This window comes from Schistocerca piceifrons, chromosome 2, assembly GCF_021461385.2.
Source record: "Schistocerca piceifrons isolate TAMUIC-IGC-003096 chromosome 2, iqSchPice1.1, whole genome shotgun sequence".
Classification (NCBI taxonomy): domain Eukaryota; kingdom Metazoa; phylum Arthropoda; class Insecta; order Orthoptera; family Acrididae; genus Schistocerca; species Schistocerca piceifrons.
In genome coordinates, this window is record NC_060139.1 from 401,588,415 (window position 1) to 401,608,503 (window position 20,089).

The window sequence follows — 20,089 nt, forward strand, 5'->3', positions numbered from 1 at the left end:
AGTTGAAGGGTAAGGAAGAGAGGTGAAGGAAAAGGCCTGGTGTGGTTTAGAAAAGTTACCCAGTTTTCTAAACTGTACTCCTTTCCCTAAACATCTCCAGACCTTTTCCTTCACCTCTCTTCTTTCCCCTTCAACTATTCCACCAGTAGAAGGAGCCACTGGCGCTGAGAGCATGTAAAAGTTAAATCCTTTTGTGTGTGTGTGTGTGTGTGTGTGTGTGTGTGTGTGTGTGTGTGTGTGTGTGTGTTTTCCCCTGCTGCTGCTTGGTGAATAGATTTTTTTTTATCTAACATTTAAATTTGTATTCAATATGGAAATACTTTTTTTTTTCCACAATTTTTTTTTCCAGTCTGAATTTAAATGTATGGTAATATGTTGAGCTATATCCATATGTCTCCAATACCAGATTCATGTGCAGCATGCAGGTGAATATTGTATGCTTTTCATCTAGATGGGAAGCTGCAATGTTCAATGATATGTCCGCACTTGTATTGCAGAAAACCTAAATTTTTAAACTACAGACCAAATAACATGTCTTAAATTTCCTCAACATATATGTTTCATATATCAGACTCCTTTGAAAGATGTGTGCTACAAAATGAACATATTTTTGAAAAATCAATATTTTTTAACACATTGACTGCCATGGTATAGTTGGGTTAGTGACCCCTTGGGGCCATTTACTTTTTGTCAATATCCTGCTTTAGTTTGCTCCAAGTTAACTTGTTAAGTGCAAATAAAGTGAAAATATGGCATTTTACTACCTTTTTTAAACTTTTTTGTGTGAGTTACATATGATTCACATGGTCCCAGAGTAAAGGTACTAGGGGTGTCATTTGCTATGTCGCTAATAATTATAGGTTTTGAAATATTACTTTATCTCATTGCTACCAATCAGAACCCCTCGGAGAGCATTAAAGATAAACACCAGTCCTAATTGCCTGATTGTAAAGTGACCTGTTTCCAAATTACATACAAAAATAACCACTATTTCAGTATATATATAATTCGAAAATGATGCTTTGCTGATTAACTTTGTTCTTATGTGAAAAACACAATATAAATGTGAAATTAATACTGTAACTAATTGAAAGAAATGTAGTACTTGGTCAGGATGTACCAGTAAACCTATCATTATAAAATTACTACAGCAAATTAAATAAGACATATAAATAAAGCATGTTAATTGAATCTCCGATATATGTTAGCACTAAAATTCAGGCACTAGTTGATTTGTTATAAACAAATTTAGAAATGTAATTGTTACCTGTAACATAATTACTCAGAAAATGTTATATTAACTCGTAACTAAGTTGAAAATAGGTTCATCTTGTTCAACACTGAGATTGTAAATTTTTAGCAATGTGTATCTCATATTCGGCTTAACTTTTAATTGCGATTTTACATAAAATTGTAATTTTCATTGTAGGTAATTGTTAACAAAAGTATAAATAAAGGTCACGCAGGCGCCTTGGGGCACTCGTTTTTTGGCTGTGGTTGTGAGCAAATGTATTGTAGGCTCACTCGTTTGTTGATTGTTGTGAACTCTGTGCCGATTGATGTCAACTTTGGGTACATGTGATGTAACCGGTACAGTTCACCAGGCTCGGACACCAGAGTCCTGGAAATATATTGGTGTTAAAACTGCACTGTACTTTGGAATTTATTTGGGAGTCTTCCACAATCCGTTTCATAGGCTGCACAGCGACGAGACGAATCCAGGAATTTTACAACACCCCAAGAACTAAACACCTTTCACTGTTGGTAGAATTGACGTGAAAACAACAGCACATCGACTGGGCATTTCACTCAAAAGTCAAAACATTTGCAACGCGGAGGTGGGAAAATATAAACATCTCAGTTTGTACTCCTGTCAGTTTTTCATTCCACAGCATTATTTGTGTACAGTTCCATTATTGCTTCCCTGCATTGTTGCTACAGTCTTTATTCAGTGCTGTTTGCTCCATAACAAAGTGATATTGTGGCAGAAGATTATGTCACGTAGAAGTTATGAAGATGAACAAAGGCATGTACAGCAGCTTTTAGATGAAGTTATGGACATAAGTGATGGAGATTCTGTGTCTTTATTTGGTTATAGCTCAGATGAATTTTTACCAGAGGAGACCAGAAGTAAAACCAGAAATTCTGATGATGAAATCACATCAGTGAAGATAGGAAGAAGAGTTTTATGTCCACACAACCAGACTTCACAGCTGTAAAAACCAGGCAACAAAGCATCTCTAACCGTGTTAGTGCTATAACTACTGCAGTTGGTTCAGGTTCAATTGAAGTAAGTGTAATACCAGAAAGTTCTGAAGATGAAGATGACAAACTTAGAATGAATTCTAATGAGATTGTCTGGGAGCCACTTACATATAAAAATATGAATAACTTTACATTTATTCATTCCAGTTTTGGTGTAAATGCTTCTGTTGCACTAACTCTCAAAGGCAAGACACCATATGATTTCTTCAAATATTTTGTAACTGATGAACTTTTAGAATATGTGACTCAACAAACTAATTTGTACATGGGAGCAGCCAGACGTAGGTGTACTGTGTGCTACGAAAAAATGAAGAATGATTTTGGATGAGAGTAAGCTGTCAAGAAATGCAAACAAACTGCATGGAAATGTAAGACTTGTGACTCATATTTTTGTGTAGAGTATTTTTTCATAAAGCACAGTGCATACAGGTGTTAGAGAAACAGAGCGGAATGACCCAAATTTTTCAGTTTATTGTTGTTGCACTTAGAGTTGAAGAATGTAAATAAAACTGTATGTGATTTGGCATCTAATGTGTAAGTAATATGTCAAACTAAATAATAAATAAATAATAAGAAGAAGAAAAGTCCAATATGACTGACCCATGTGAGTTATATATAACTCACGAATTCAAATCTCAATAACTACTCTTGAGCTCTTGAAAACCGTAGGCATGTACATGATTTGTTACTGGGGCCATAACCTACTATAAGACAGAGTCGCAGCACGCTCCTGTGAGTTACAACTGCACCACAGAGCTTTAAATGGAAAAATGTCTGTGAGTTGTATTTACTTCACTTGGCCCGAAGAGAACACTTCCTGTGAGTTATATTTAACTCACGTAGCAGTCAATGTGTTAAATTTCCTGCATTCTACCTCAAACGCTCGAAGAAAGGGGCGGCGGGGGGGGGGGGGGGGGGGGGGGGAGGGGTTACCACTATCTAGTATTGCTAGTATTGTCACAGTTCGGGTTTTGCTCTCACGTCAAGTGAAAACAAAACAGATTTCTGTGGCTGCGAGCCATCAAGTGAAGTAAAATACATTCACATTATTCCAGTAGACTAAAATATGTTATTAGTTTCAGATTTTATTTTATTTCCACTTTTCTGACAATGAAGTATTAATCACCTTGCAGAACAATGAAGTTATTTTTGTCGGTGTTCTAAAGAAATTTGGCTTTTATTAATTTTTTCCATTGAGGCAGTCAATTTATTTGAACCGAAATGTTTAATTCCGCACTAATGGTTAGTTTCAACTGTTCCCTGCATTTCAAAAGTGCATGTTTTCATCTTCTAGCACGTATGGCACTATGCCATAATAAAGAATCAAACATGAGAAAACAGTACTGCTACTCCAAGAAAATTTACATCTGAATCTGCACTTTGAGTCGAATTATGCATTTTAGTATGGTTCTTGAAATTCCAATGCTTTTGGAGTACCCTCCGATGTCTTGTTTCTTTCATGACATAATGTGAGATCTTTTAATGTTTTACACGTACGAACATACGGGCTTCTTGTGTCATCGTAACTGCGCAAGCGCGGTGACGCCTGATATCTGGCGCTTTCTGGCATCTGCTGAAATGAACCTATTTCTAGCAGGTCACAGGAAAATATTGCAAATGGTTGTTTGAAAAGCGTTACTTTCAAAGTAAATTTCCTTTAACACAAGATGAACTGTGTGTGAGAATGTACGATGAATTTCTTAAATCACAGAGCGTTTGACTTTCATTTAAAAATCAACTCCTTGGGGACGACCATTTTGAAAAATTTCGAGTCCAGAAGATCAAACATTTATGTCGTTATTAAAAATTTTACTGGCTTTAGGATAATGGAATGTAGTCAAATTAAGTCGGGTGATGCTGAGGGAATTAGATCAGGAAATGAGACACTTAAAGTAGTAAAGGAGTTTTGCTATTTGGGGAGCAAAATAATTGATGATGGTCGAAATAGAGAGGATATAAAATGTAGACTGGCACTAGCAAGGAAAGCGTTTCTGAAGAAGAGAAATTTGTTAACATCGAGTATAGATTTAAGTGTCAGGAAGTCGTTTCTGAAAGTATTTGTATGGAGTGTAGCCATGTATGGAAGTGAAACATGGACGATAAATAGTTTGGACAAGAAGAGAATAGAAGCTTTTGAAATGTGGTGCTACAGGAGAATGCTGAAGATTAGATGGGTAGATCACATAACTAATGAGGAAGTATTGAATAGGATTAGGGAGAAGAGAAGTTTGTAACACAACTTGACTAAAAGATCACCAATTTAGTATTGGAGGGCAACGTGGAGGGTAAAAATCGTAGAGGGAGACCAAGAGATGAATACACTGAGCAGATTCAGAGGGCTGTAGGTTGCAGTAGGTACTGGGAGATGAAGAAGCTTGCACAGGATAGAGTAGCATGAAGAGGTGCATCAAACCAGTCTCAGGACTGAAGACCACAAAAACAACTGGCACATTTGTGTGATGTATCTTAAAAGTGTAACGTGCTCATAAAAGATCAACATTATATGTGAAGGCTTAGCTTCTCTTGCAGCTTATTAATCTTCGAGACCAATATTATATGTGAAAGCTTTGTTTTTCTTTTAGAAAAACTATGTATATTAATTTAAATGATTAACTTTGCCCTATTTGTGTGTATGCACTACTTATTAGCAATATTGCTATTGGCTGACTACATCATGAAAATATGCAGTGTACGTGTTACTGCACATCAAAGGTCTTTCCAAAACATGTTTTATTATTTTTATTGTGTTTCATTTCTTAGTGGCTGGGAAATTCTACACCAGTGTATAAAACCATAACCATTCAAAGGACTGATAAGTTTTCATTCCGAGGAAAGGTATATGGTCACTTAATATGGAAAAAGTATATTTTCATCTGGGAGAAAGTGTATTTTTAACTGGGAAATCCGGGGAAAATCTGGAAATTTTTTTCTTGTCTGCATTTACACCCTGTATTGGTGTGGCTGAATGCCAACTGCCATACGAAAGGCACAGTTATGGGCTCTCGCTCGCGGCTTTCAGTTTTCGGCTGCCAAGACTTGCATCATGCGCTTTTGTCATCATTGTACTGTGCACCCCTATCCAGAACTTTACCTTAATGACCAACTGCTTTCTGTAGTAGACACTTACCCTTTTTGGGACTGGTCTTCGATGCCCTATTAACTTGGCTTCATCATCTTATGGAAAAGTGTTGGTGGCATCTTAATATTATTCGATACCTGAGCCACACCGACTGGGGTGCTGATCGCCCTACACCGCTGCAGCTATACAAAGCCCTCATGCAGTCCTGTATTGACTATGGGAGCCTGGTGTATGGTTCAGCATCGCCCTCCACGCTGCAGCTGATTGATCCTATCCACCACTGTGGAGTTCAACTTGCAATGGAAGCTTTCCAAATGAGCCCAGTGAACAGTCTCCTCATGGAAGCTGGTGTTCCTCCATGTGGCTCAGGCAGTAACTACTGCTTGCAAATTATACCGCCCACATTCATAGTTCACCTCACTATCCAAATTACCTAACATGGTAATCCATCTTCCGCAACGGCAGCCCAGAACGGGGTTTCCATTTGCAGTCCGTGTCCGATTGCTTCATACTTTTCCTCTGCCACATTACCAGTGGGTCCACTTATGTTCATCTCCATAGTCCATGCCTCAGCCACAGCTTCATCTGGACCTATTGCGAGGCCCAAAAGGCTCAGTTCCACCTGAGGCCCTCTGTCGGCAGTTTTTCTCTATTCTCAGCAAGTTCCAGGGCTCACAAATAGTCTACATGGATGGGTCAATGGTCAACGGTCTTGTTGGCTTCGCTTACGCTCACATTGGCCATACTGAACAGCAATCCATGGCTGCAGGGTTTTCACAGCAGAGGTGGTAGCCAACTATTGTGCTCTTGAGCATATCTGCTCCTGCGCTGGTGAGTCCATCATTATCTGTAATGACTCCTTAAGCAGCCTACAAGCTTTCAACCAGTGCTTCCCTTGTTATCCTTTGGTACTGACTATCCAGAAGTCTCTTTATACTCTAGGCAACAGTGGACGTTCAGTGACCTTCATTTGGACCCCAGGACATGTTGGGATCCTGGGCAATGAACTTGCTGACAGGTTGGCCAAACAGGCTACCGGTAAACCAACTCTGGAGTTTGGCCTGCCGGAGACTGATCTCTGATTGGTCTTCAGTTGTATAGTTTTCACTATCTGGGATACTGAATGGTGCACCCTCAGTACACCAAATAAGGTGTGTATTATCAGGGAGACAACGAATGTGTGGCAGTAATCCATGCGCCACTTGCAGGAACTACATTGTACTTGGCCCTGTTGCGAGGACCCACTTCAATGCTGCTGTGGCTTTCACATGACTGTTGTCCACATCTTGTTGGACTGCCCAATTTTAGCTGCTCTGTGGCAGACTTTTAAATTTCCTGCCACACTGCCAACAGTGTTAGCAGACAATGTCTCAATGGCTGATGTTGTTTTACATTTTGCTCAGAGGGGTTTTTAATCACACAATCTAAGGATGGGGGTCTGGACTTCTCTCCCAGGCCTTCACCCTCCCTCCATTTTAACTCTTCCTCACTCTTTCTTTGCTATTTGTTTGCCATGGCATTCGTCTTTTCCCTATCTGTGTTCCTCTAGCCTTGTCTTTCAGACTTGAGATTTTAGTGTGTTGCAGGGTAGCTGTCTCATCCTTTTTTATTTTTGCAATCAGCCAGTCCAGTCCATCTCCTGTATTCTTTTATACCTCCCACTACTTTTTCCTTTTAGGATATGTACTCCTTTCTGTTAGCTTCTGTTGTTTTTTCTTTCAGTCGATTCAAAATTAGTTTTATGCCTTTTACTTTTCCCAACTCCTTTTGGGACTGTTTTCAATTCAAGACCTATTTGAACAGGAAAACATTCTCCATGACAACGCTCGCCCACAGATCGCTCGGCAAACCGTTGCTCTCCTGCAACAGTTTCAATGGAACATAATCACCCATCCACCCACCCACCCTATAGTCCTGACTTGGCACCAAGTGCCTATCACCTGTTGCCTAGGTTAAAAGAACATTTGGCCGGAAAGCGATTCAGCTCCGATGACGAGGTGAAAGAAAAGGTTCATAACTTTCTGAACAGCATGGTGGCAAGCTGGTACGAGGTGGGCAATCAAAAACTGCCACAGCATCTACAAAAATGCATCGACAGAAATGGTGATTATGTTGAAAAATAGCTAAATGTTCAAGCTGTAAACTGATGTAAACCATTATAGAAATAAACAGGTCTATGTACTTATAAAAATAGGAGACCTTACTTTTGGGATTACCCTTGTATCCAACGCTTGGTCAGCATTGTCAAGTCTCTAGGAGTATCTGTCCAGAATGCTTTAAAGAGGAATGACAACATAAAATTTGGCAGTAGGAACAGCAGATGCAAGCTGAGATTACTGAAAGAAATTGTAAGAAAGTGTGATTACTCTCAAAGGAGGTAACTGAAAATTCTCATTAAACCAATTCTTCAGTGTTGTTCGTTGGTCTGTCACTGTTATCAAGTTGTATTAATAGGAAAGATAGAGGAGACTTACAGAACAGCTTAATTACTGTTTTCCTTATTCTCAAAATCCTGAACATTCACATTCCAATATGAATCAAGAAATATTACTTCCTTCTACTTACATCTCACATAATGAAGAATGGCTAAAATTAAAGGAATTTTGTTACAGTTAGAGGGGTACAGTCTGAGAACCCTCATATGCATATGAATCAAGAGATATTACTACCTCCAACTTACATCATGCGTAATGATGACAAGGCTGAAATAAGAGAAATTTTGGCAATCCTTTTTTTACATGTACCATCCATAGTAGAAAAGGAATGGAGGTCAAATGTTCTAGTATACTATAACTCCAGGAGAAGTTATCTGTAGCATATGGTAACAAAAGCTTCAAATATTTCAGGAAAGGGTCAATCATATGTAAGTTAAACTCAGACTTAATCTTCAAGTCTTCCCTCTACAAGTGTTTAGATAATTGTCACGACACCAATAAAAGAGAAAGAATAAACTGAACAGGTAATTAAGCTCCATAACTGCCGTTAAATGTGGATGAATTCAGGATATATGTTGAAATACTGAAATTCTTGACACGGGAATGCCCTTTGCCAACGTACATGAGAGAGGCATTTCATACAGTTCTCTTTGTTACAAATTTATTCTTTCCACAGGAAGGATTATCTACATGGCATTAGGGCTAAGAGTAGGCCCACACTATTTGTCTGTGATACATAGCACTCAGTTTATTTAATTTTAATATGCCTCCAGTACTACCCAATACTTCAACAGCCGTGAATACCACTTCCAGTTTCTCTTCCTTTCTGAATGGTATTTTGGGTTCAGAATTGCAGTGTATTCTTTGGAGAAAAGTGTCTTCAAAGGGAATGTTCCAAGTGTTACTCATTTTGGAGTGGCTATTAACAGTATGTTGTGTTAACAGGAAGCCTGCATGTGGACAGTTTTGCTTTTTCTCATTTCAGCCTGGGGACATGTTACTGACAGTTGCATGTATGGTATATTTTAATCAAGCTGAATTGTAATGAGGTTAGGGGGAGAGGGTGACAATTGCCAGTAAAGTTCATGGATGTCATCTTTAGTGAGAAACTCATCTCATAGCCATATGTGGGCACCTCAGAGCTCTTAAGGATTTCAGTATCTAGTGTCTTATGTGGCAGGTCTGAAGAGACAGACAAGTCTCCTTTCCTATTACCCTGCAGACCTTTTTGCCAAAACTGTACTGTTTTTGTGCTGTCTGTATATATAAATCTGAATGACCATATTATCCACATATCTTGAAGTCCATCCACCTTGAGGGCATTGTATTTTCAACAGAGACCCTGCCCTTGTGCTCAGGTCATGGAACCACAATTAACCCTATGGTGAAGTGTTCCTCAAGGTCTATCATTAATATGTTGTGAATTTTATACACACTTATCTCGCTTCAGTATGTGCATGTACAAGTGCATGCATTTGTACATTTTCATGTGTGCTTTATCATGCAGGACTAGAGCGACCTCGAAGAAGACTCACCGAATTGATTTGCAAATCTGCACTGGAGATACAGTTGCAACAGGGTAATTCAGATCATGTGTTTGAGTTAATGTTCCTACGATCCCCTCGGGCTTTTGCCGGAGGTGGCAATGGTGGACATGTGAAGAGTGTTGAATTGGCAGTAAACGAACTGATTGATGGTGGACATAAAGCACAACCTACTTCAAAAACTGAAACCATTGAATGTGGCCTTGTACTACGTAGTGTTGGTTACTACAGTACATCTGCAGATTCTGGGATTCCTTTTGATGATAAACGTGGACATATACAAAACATATCTGGCTTTGTTAAATCAGGTGAGGTGAAATCAAGTTGTGTATGTCATTATAGGTAATGTGTACCTTGACAATTAGTGTGCATGTGAGATATTGTGTCTCATTTTATTATTGTCATATACTGTAGATTCAGACAGTTCAATTTAGAATGTTATGGTTATTATTTGACTTATTCATATTGCTGCTGAAATTTGAATCACACCAGGTAACAATAAGAATATTGTGTAAAGTTGATAACTGAACATCTTGCAGAAGCCCCTTCAGGAACCTACAGTTTTGCCAGTATTTAAATTCCCCATTGGTATTTATGAGTAATAGTAAGAGTAAATTTAAGATGACCTGTGCAATTCACATCCATGTTGCTAACAGTAAAAATGATTTCTGTAAAAGATTATGCATCTCTTCTGTGGGATGATGTAAATTGTACTTCTTCTGATAATATAAATTAAAAAAAAAGGTAAAATAATGACCTCCTTAGCTGCTCCTACAATTTACCATAACATTTGGACTGGTAAATCGTAAATTATGCATAAATATAATGGTTAATACAAACACATGCCAGTATTTAAACACCTCATAGTGGTCTGTGTAAAGTTACATAAAAGCATATGTTGAAGTACTGGATATAAATAGAAAATGAGTAACATAAGAAGAGGAGCAGTGTCTGCCCCCCTCCCCCCTCCCCCCTGCCCCCACAAACATACACAAAGTAGCTTTTCCTCCTCTGATGTATACACATATTAAGTACACAAGAAGTAATTTCCATAATTGTCATTGTGAGTGTATTAGCACAAGTCATAATTTGTTGTTATTATTCTTTAAAGAAGTAGTCTACAACAGATGGTTTTGCATCTTAATGTATAATTCACTTGTTCCACATCCCTTAAGGCTCTTCTTTATGAAAGGTTTCATGAACATTATGAATGAGTGGATAAAATTAATTCTGATGGACTAAAGACTATGAGAAAGTAACTTTATTTGTGGAACTGTGTTTCAGGATTATATGCTGCTGGCTGGGTGGGATCTGGTCCTGTAGGTGTTATTCTATCTACAATGAACAATGCATTTGCAGTTGGAAAGAAAATTGCTGATGATTTGGCCCAGGCAAAAGATGAAACAAAACCAGGTTTCTCTGCAGTTCAAGAAATTATAAGAGAAAAAGGTAGTCATTATATTAACAATGTGGTCAAAGTTACAGAACATTAATGTATTAATTAAAAAAAAAGGTAAAATAATGACCTCCTTAGCTGCTCCTACAATTTACCATAACATTTGGACTGGTAAATCGTAAATTATGCATAAATATAATGGTTAATACAAACACATGCCAGTATTTAAACACCTCATAGTGGTCTGTGTAAAGTTACATAAAAGCATATGTTGAAGTACTGGATATAAATAGAAAATGAGTAACATAAGAAGAGGAGCAGTGTCTGCCCCCCTCCCCCCCCCCCCCCCTGCCCCCACAAACATACACAAAGTAGCTTTTCCTCCTCTGATGTATACACATATTAAGTACATGAAGGATGTGTAGATACATTAATAATAGCAGATTATACTTTTCATGTTGAAAAATGTGGCTGCAGAAGGTAGTTTCTTAGTGAATAATTTAAGTTAGAAAATGCTTTATGGGGAATCTAATCCATTTCAGATGAAATTCACAAGATACAGACAGTAATGCAAAACAATCACTAGAGTTGGCTATTTATTTTTCAATTTCTCATTCTGAGTATGCTTTACCTGCATAGTTTTCCATTGTGTGGCACGTAAAAAACTGTACTCAATAGTTTGAAAATATAAGGGGTGATCTAGAGGTTTCCATTTGAAGGGCATGCAGTCCATAATCAATATGCCAGTCTGGCAAAATTGTCATGAACATTGAGGCAGTCATCTCACCAATGCACCAGGTTGAAGATACCTGTTTTGTAAACCACGGTGTCTCCTGAAAGAAACTGTTGACCCTTCAAGGCCTTTTTTAAGGAACAAAAGGCATGATAATCATACTGGGAGAGATCAGGATTGTAGGATGGGTGCTTGAGTGTCTCCCACTTGAGTTGGTGTAACTTCTGCATTACGAGATTTGCGGTAGGGGGATGTGTGTTATCATGAAGCAGCAGTACCCCTTGTTGTGCACCATTCCACAACAGTGGTTTTTGACAGACATGGTACCCTGTACACATTCTTCATTCTCTGATGGATTCCAACCAGCATTTGCCCTTTGCCAGCCATGAAAAGAATAACAGCATGCTGTTTCTGTTTGGACGCATTTGGTAATAACATCGCTGTAATTCATGTTACCATATTTATTGCACACATGTCAGAAAGACACGAATGCCACACTAATCCCTTGCCAACATGTGCTTAAATACCTGCATTGGAGTCATGCTGTGGTGCATATATGCTGCAGCAACTCCCTAAAATGAAAACTTCTTGATCATCCCCTTACAGCTATGCCTGTGTAGCTAAGCAGTCAGCATAGGTGGCTATCTTGCAAAAAACCCGGGTTCGATTCCTGGTACTGCCAAGGATTTTTCCTTGGCGAAAGGAGTGGTATGGGATGCACTCAGCTTCATGATGCCAGTTGAGGAGCTACTTGACCAAAGCGTTGCTGCTCCACAGTCTGGAAAGTAGTGTGCTGACCACATGCGCCTCCATACCACACCTGTGTGGCAAAGGATGACAAGGCGGCCAGTTGCCATCTCTTTGGGCTTCATGGCCAGGCGAGGAGCTAGTTATAGCACAGGGTAGTAAAAGTGATCCACAAAACCACCATCCAATATCTTTGACATCCATCTGTTGCACAATCTTAGAACACATTCTGACCTGAAACATAATGAAGGATCTCAAGAGAGACCTCCATGCCAACCTGCGTGGGTCCTGGGAACAACATTCATACGAAACACAAGTTGCTCTTTCCTCACATAACATCCTGAAAGTCATAAATCAAGGCAATGAGGTAGATCTACTATTGCTTGATCTTCAAAAATGTTTGTACCAGTCCTGGTACCACACCATTGCTTAATACGAAAGTTCAGTCAGATGGGATATCAAACAAAATTTGACTGGACTGAAAATTTCTTCATAGGGAGGATGCCACAAGTTAAATTGAGTGAAGAATCATCAGCAGATGCCGAAGTAGCTTCCAAAGTGCCCCAGAGAAGTGTTGGGACCCTTGTTGACATTAATTGCCTTGCAGACAATATGAATAGTAACCGTAGACTTTTTGCAGATTATGCTGTTGTCTGTAATGAAGCAGTGTCTGAAAAATAAATAAAGCTGTTCAGGTATTCAGGCAGGTCTTAGTAAGATTTCAAAGAAATGCAGCTCACTTTAAATATTCAGAAATGTGAAATTGTGCACTTCACAAAATTTAAAAAAAAATGTAATATCCTTTAAGTGTCAATGAATCGCCATTGGAATTAGTCAGCTCATACAAATACCTGAGCTTATCAGTTTGCAGGGACATGAAACATAATGGTCACATAGGCTCAGTCATATGTGAAGCAGGTGGCACTCTTCAATTTATGGGTAAGATACTGGTAGTCTTCAAAGGATATTACTTATACACTACTCAGAAAACCCATCTTAGAATGGTGCTTGAATGTATACAAAAGAAGAGCAGTGCATACATAGTCACAAGCTTATTTGACCCATGGCAGAGTGTCACAGAGCTGATGAAAAACCTGAATTGGCAAACACTTGATTATAGATGCCAATTATACCACAGTTGCCTAGTTAAATGTTCAGGAATCAGCATTAAGTGAGAAATCTTGAAATACTTTATAACTCCCTGCATACCGTATCTCCCCCATAGGGACCCATAAAACGAGAGACAAATTACAGTGTGCACAGAAACAATATTAAACATCATTCTTCCCTCATTTTGTATGTGAATGGAAAAGGGAAAAACTTAAATAAGTCATAATGGGAATAACACTCCATCATCCATTTCATGGTAGCTTCCAAAGTACAAATGAAGATTTTTATGTAGTGGCTCTCAATTATGGTCCTTTTTTTCTTTTTATAGCCTCCGACAACTTTTAATTTTTTTCCTCATCTGTTTTTTTTTTTTCCTTTTTTCCTCTTTGTCATAGCAGTGGAAGAGAAAGTCTCAAATAAGAAACTAATATGTTCAGTAAACTAGTCAGAATATCAGTAGTGTCATATCTCAGTGAGGAACCTGAAACTTTTGGCACAGGACAGAAGCATGTATTTTATTTTATTTTTATTATATATAGAGAACTATGGCTCAAGATAAAAATAATAGTTGGCCATGCACTGTATAGATATGTACCCAGTACAACAGTTCATAATGGGAGGGAACCTTCTTGGTATAGTGCAGTTGAGCTCCCCCCCCCCCCCCCCCCCAAAAAAAAAACCCTTCTTGGTATACAGTGACTATAAAGAAACTTCTAAAGAAACAGAGATTACTGTCTAATATGTGTAAAACAATGCATAGGGCTGTAGACAGAGATATGCTGAATGATACACATTTGGCTGTCAAGAGATCAATGTGTGATCCTTCAGTGATATATCAGTAGCAGAATACTGTAAAATGATATTTCACAAAACCCAAAGAAATTCTCATTTTATGTAAAGGCTGTTAGTGGCACCAAAGATAAGTGTCCAGTCTGTAGCAAATGAGACAAGAACTGAAATTGAGGGTAGCAAAGAAAAACCTGAAATGCTTCATTCAGTATCAAATAAAATACGACCATGGGCCATCGTCATGTTCCCCTCTAAATTTTGTAGGCAGAGCACAATTTGTCAACCATATCAACTCCAATTTTGTGTGTTTTAATAAGTTATCATAATACAAGGTGTACAACTTTGCTTCCACCGTTTGCCGATAGGTGGCGACATTGGTAAGTAGCAGTCGAAAGAAACAGATCACAGACATCAGGCAGTTAGCTTGGACCTAGGTCAACATAACCTCATTCAAACATTAGTCGATTTGTGTCTGCATCATAAAGTTGTTCTTCATTGAAAATGTCAGTTTACGAGCTTAATTCTCGTCATCTGCGGAAGGTGTTACTGTTTTGTTTCAGTATGAAGAAAACAGCGGCTGAGTTTCATTGAATGCTCTCAAGTACATATGGTAAGGACGCTATTAGTGAAAGAACATGTCATGAGTGGTTTCAACGCTTAAAGAATGGTGATTTTAACATTGTAGATCGGTATAGTGGTGGAAGAGAGAATGTTTTCGAAGGTGCAGAATTGGAGACATTGCTGAGTAAAGACTCGTGTCAAACTCAAGAAGAATTGGCACGATTAGTGGGAGTGACACAGCAAGCCATTTCAAAATGTCTCAAGGCTATGGGCATGATTCAGAAAGAAGGAACTTGGGTCCCGTGTGAGCTGAAATGAAGAGACGTTGAATGGCGTTCGTGTGTTTGTGAACAGTTGCTTCAGAGGCAAAAACGGAAGGGATTTCTGCATCCCATTGTGACTAGGGACAAAAAATGGGTTCATTATGATAACCCTAAATGCAAAAAATAATGGGGATATCCTGGCCATGCTTCCATGTTGATGGCCAAACCGAATATTCACGGCTCCAAGATCATGCTCTGCATTTGGTGGGACCAGCTCAGCATCACGTACTATGAGGTGTTAAAACCAAGTGAAACAATCACAGGTGCTCGTTATCAAATGTAATTAATGCATTTGAGCAGAGCATTTCAAGACAAACAGCCTCAATACAGCAAGAGGTACGGTAAAGTGATTTTGCATCACGACAACGCTCAACCCCACACAGCGAAACATGTTAACATGTACTTGGAAATGTTAAAATGGGAAGTCCTACCCCACCTGCCATATTCTCCAGACATTGCTCCCTTTGACTATCACCTCTTTAGACCAATGGCGCATGTCCTGGCTGACTAGCACTTCTGATCTCATGAAGAAGTCAAAAATTGGACTGATTTGTGAATCACTTCAAAAGATGAACAGTTTTTTTGATGCGGGATTTGTACACTGCCTGAAAGATGGGAGAAAGTAGTGGCCAGTGATGGAAAATACTTTGAATGATACATGTGTAACCTTTTTTTTTTTTTTTTCATTAAAGCCTCAAATGTTGGGGAAAAAACAGTGGAAGCAAAGTTGTACATCTTCTAAGTTTTCTTTTATCTCCCGTGTTTTCGTCAATTTCAGTGTCATACTGCATACTTGAGATCAGTAAAATATTTTTTTTGTTATATTTATTTTGTAGTACGTAAGAAACGATCGTACCTTCTTTTCTGTAAGAAAATATGCTACAATTTGCAGCCCTGGTTTTCACATCCTTCATTTCCTTCGGGATCTGCCTCCCCCCCCCCCCCCCTCCCTCCCCCAATGTATGACAGCCGGTGCTTCTCTTCTCTGACAAATCACGGAGCAGATTTACATTGCTGAACCAGTTGTTAGCACAGAAATTGCATCCTGAATTAGTGAGAGGGGCCACCAAATGTTCAACCACATCACTGCTTTTATTACTAAGCTGAAAAGGGCCATCTGGCTGTCTGCCAGCATAGATCTCCATGTTGCATGTATAAAATAGTTTGGAATCAACTGCAGCAAATATCTTTATTCCAAATTTTGCCGGCTTCGACAGTGTGTGTTGGATAAAAGAGCAATGTCCTCTGAAGGCCTCGAGTTTCTCGTCAGTGGTGGTGTTTTGGTCTACTATGTAACAAGATTGGCAGTTCTTCACAAACTTTTGAAATAAATCTCGTATTGGTGCCAGGCAGTCCACTACTCTGCGTTCACTACATGATTGTCTATCATCAAATTGCAGAGCTTATAACAGAAAACGAAAGCTGTACTCATTCATGGTCGATCGAAATATCTCAGTTCTGAGCCCCTTGGAATTCTATAAATAGTGAAGACTTTTCCTTCCCACCTTGTGCGCTCCAGCTATGTATGTATAGAAGTCCAATGAAGGCTTTTATCTCGACTGTGTCTATTGGGTGAGCATTCGATCTCAAAATAAAAATAAACAGAGTAGTTGACACCATTGTAAAGAAACGAGGAAGACTAGAATGTAAATGCTGGTGCTGGATCGAAGAGATCCAGAGTCCTTCATTTGCCTGAATGTAAAACACAAAGAGACATTACATTGAGAAAAATTCAATGAATCTCATTGCTCCTGTGTAGCTAAGGTGTTGCTGTTGTGGAAGTAAACACACTATTGCCTGTTGTGAAAGCCCGAGTTGGGGGCTAGACGAGTGTGGGTAAATTACACCATAGGAGTGGAGATGTAGGCACAGAAACACTACCTAGTGGATCTGTGCTATCCAGCACCAGCATCGGACTGTTAATGACCTTGCAAGACAATATTAATAGTAACCTCAGACTTTTTTGCAGATGATGCAGTTATCTATAACAAGGTATTGTGTGAAAGAATCTGCATAAATATTCAGTCAGATCTTGACAAGATTTCAAAGTGGTGCAAAGATTGGCAACTTGCCAGAAATGTAAAACTGTGCACTTTACAAAATTAAAAAATGTATCCTATGACCAAAAAATCAATGAGTCACTGCTGGAATTGGTCAAATCATATAAATACCTGGGTGTAACGCTTTGTAGAGATATGAAATGGAATGATCACATAGGCTTAGTTGTGGGTAAAGCAGGTGGTAGGTTTGGTTTATTGGTATAATGCTGGGAAGTGCAATCGATCTACAAAGGAGATTGCTTAGAAATCCCTTGTGCTGCTGGTTCTAGAAAGCTGCTCAAGTATGTGGGACCTGTACCAAATAGGACCAACAGGGGATATTGAATATATACAGAGCAGGGCAGCATGAAAAGTCACATGTTTGTTTGACTCATGAGAGAGTGTCACACAGATACTGAAGGAATTGAACTAGAAGACTCTTGAAGATAGAAGTAAACTATCCCAAGAAATTGTATTAACCAAGTTTCAAGAGCCTGCTTTAAATGATAACCCTTGGGTTATACAACAATCCCCTATGTATCGCCCACGTAGGGATCTTGAGGATAAGATTAAATAATTTCAACACACATAGAGGCATTCAAACAATCATTCTCCCTGCTCTCCATATGGGAATGGAATGGAATGGAAAGAAACCCTAATAACTGATACAATGGGACGTACCTTCTGCCACGCATCTCATGGTGGTTTGTAGAGTATAGATGTAGAACTTCAGATTAAAACTGGAGAAACTGTAGAACTGTAGGAAATTAAGGAAATGGAATCTGGATAAGTTGGAAGAAACAGAAGTTGTTGCGAGTTTTAAAAGGAACACTAGGCAACTATTGACCGGCTTACATAAAGGATGCTGAATTTAATTGACAAAAGGAAAACTATATAAACACAGTAAATGCAGGAGGCAAAAGAGAATACTGATGTCTAAAAATTATATTGGCAAAAAGTGCCAAGTGCTAAAACAGGAATGGCTAAGACGAGAAATAGATAGTTATAGAAACAATCATGACTAGAGGAAAGGTAGCTGCTGCCTGTAAGAAAATTAAGAAACCTTTGGAGAACAGAGAAGTACCTGTGTGAATATTAAGTGTTGAAATAGCATGTCACAATGAAGCAAAGAAGGAAAGCAAGAAAGTTGGAAGAATGTGCGGAAGGGCTGTACAAGGAAAACAAACTTGAGACAATATTATGGAAAGGGAAGAGAGGAAGTAGATGAACATGAGATGGAAGATAAGATACTGTGAGGAGAATTTGACAGTGCTCTGAAAGGCCTAAATTGAAACAAGGCACTTTTAGTTGTCAACATTCTCCCATAATTACTGAAATCCTTGGGAGAACATACCATAACAAAACTATTCCACCTAGTACGCAAGATATGTTAGGTAGGCAAAACGCCCTCAGACTTCAAGAAGGATGTTTTACTTCGAATACCAAAGAAGGGAAATGCTGGGCAATGTGAGTCTTATCTAAAAATCAGTTTAAGAAGCCATGGTTGAAAACTACTGACAATAATTATTCATAGAAAACCTCAGGGAAGATCAGTTTGGGTTCCAGAGAAATGTAGGGAAACCTGAAGCAATACTGATCCTATGACTTGTGTTAGAAGTTGGACTGTAGAAAGTCAAACTTGCCTTTTTACAAGGTTGAATGGAATATACACTTCAAAATTCTGAAGGTTGCTGGTATAAAATGCATGAAAGGGAAGCAGTAATTGGGGAGTGAGACAGGGTTGTAGCCTATCCCCGACATTATTCAATCTGTATATTGAGCAAGCAGTAAAGGAAACAAAAGAAAAATTTGGAGTAGGAATTAGAATCCATGGAGAAGAAATAAAAACTTTGAGATTTGCTGATGACATTGTAATTGTGTCAGAGGACCTGGAAGAGCATGAGTTTTGCTATCTGGGGTAATGCAGGAGTAGATTTAATAATGAATAAAAAAAAATAGGAGTGCAGGTAAGCTACTACAAACAGCATAGTGAACGCATTATTGTGGCCAAGATAGACACGAAGCCCATGCCTACTACAGTAGTACTAGTTTATATGCCAGCTAGCTCTGCAGATGACGAAGAAATTAACGAAATATATGATGAGATAAAAGAAATTATTCAGGTAGTGAAGGGAGTCGAAAATTTAATAGTCATGGGTGACTGGAATTCGAGAGTAGGAAAAGGGAGAGAAGGAAACATAGTAGGTGAATATGGATTGGGGGTAAGAAATGAAAGAGGAAGCCATCTGGTAGAATTTTGCACAGAGCATAACTTAATCATAGGTAAAACTTGGTTCAAGAATCATAAAGGAAGGTTGTATACATGGAAGAATCCTGGTTGTATACATGGAAGAATCCTGGAGATACTAGAAGGTGTCAGATAGATTATATAATGGTAAGACAGAGATTTAGGAACCAGGTTTTAAATTGTAAGACATTTCCAAGGGCAGATGTGGATTCTGACCAAAATCTATTGGTTATGAACTGTAGATTAAAACTGAAGAAATTGCAAAAAGGTGTGAATTTAAGGAGATGGGACCTGAATAAACTGACTAAACCAGAGGTTGACAGAGTTTCAGGGGGAGCATAAGGGAACAATTGACAGGAATGGGGGAAAGAAATACAGTAGAAGAAGAATGGGTAACTCTGAGGGATGAAGTAGTGAAGGCAGCAGAGGATCAAGTAGGTAAAAAGACGAGGGCTAGTGGAAATCCTTGGGTAACAGAAGAGATATTGAATTTAATTGATGAAAGGAGAAAATATAAAAATGCAGTAAATGAAGCAGGCAAAAAGGAATACAAACGTCTCAAAAATGAGATCGACAGGAAGTGCAAAATGGCTAAGCAGGGATGGCTAGAGGACAAATGTGAGGATGTAGGGGCTTATCTCACTGGGGGTAAGATAGATACTGCCTACAGGAAAATTAAAGAGACCTTCAGAGAAAAGAGAGCCACTTGTATGGATATCAAGAGCTCAGATGGAAACCCATTTCTAAGCAAAGAAGGGAAAGCAGAAAGGTGAAAGGAGTATGTAGAGGGTCTGTACAAGGGTGATGTACTTGAGGACAA

At 38.8% G+C, this 20,089-nt stretch overlaps 1 protein-coding gene across 2 annotated transcripts in view; it reads left to right on the forward strand.

Annotated features, from left to right (window-relative positions):
* LOC124774906 (NADPH:adrenodoxin oxidoreductase, mitochondrial) overlaps positions 1–20,089 on the forward strand; it is a 72,537-nt gene that overhangs the window by 37,798 nt on the left and 14,650 nt on the right. For both annotated transcript variants that reach the window (XM_047249578.1, XM_047249577.1), the window contains exons 6-7: positions 9,287–9,631; positions 10,608–10,772. In XM_047249578.1, the coding sequence (XP_047105534.1) occupies positions 9,287–9,631; positions 10,608–10,772 (510 nt within the window). The remainder of the gene's footprint in view (positions 1–9,286; positions 9,632–10,607; positions 10,773–20,089) is intronic.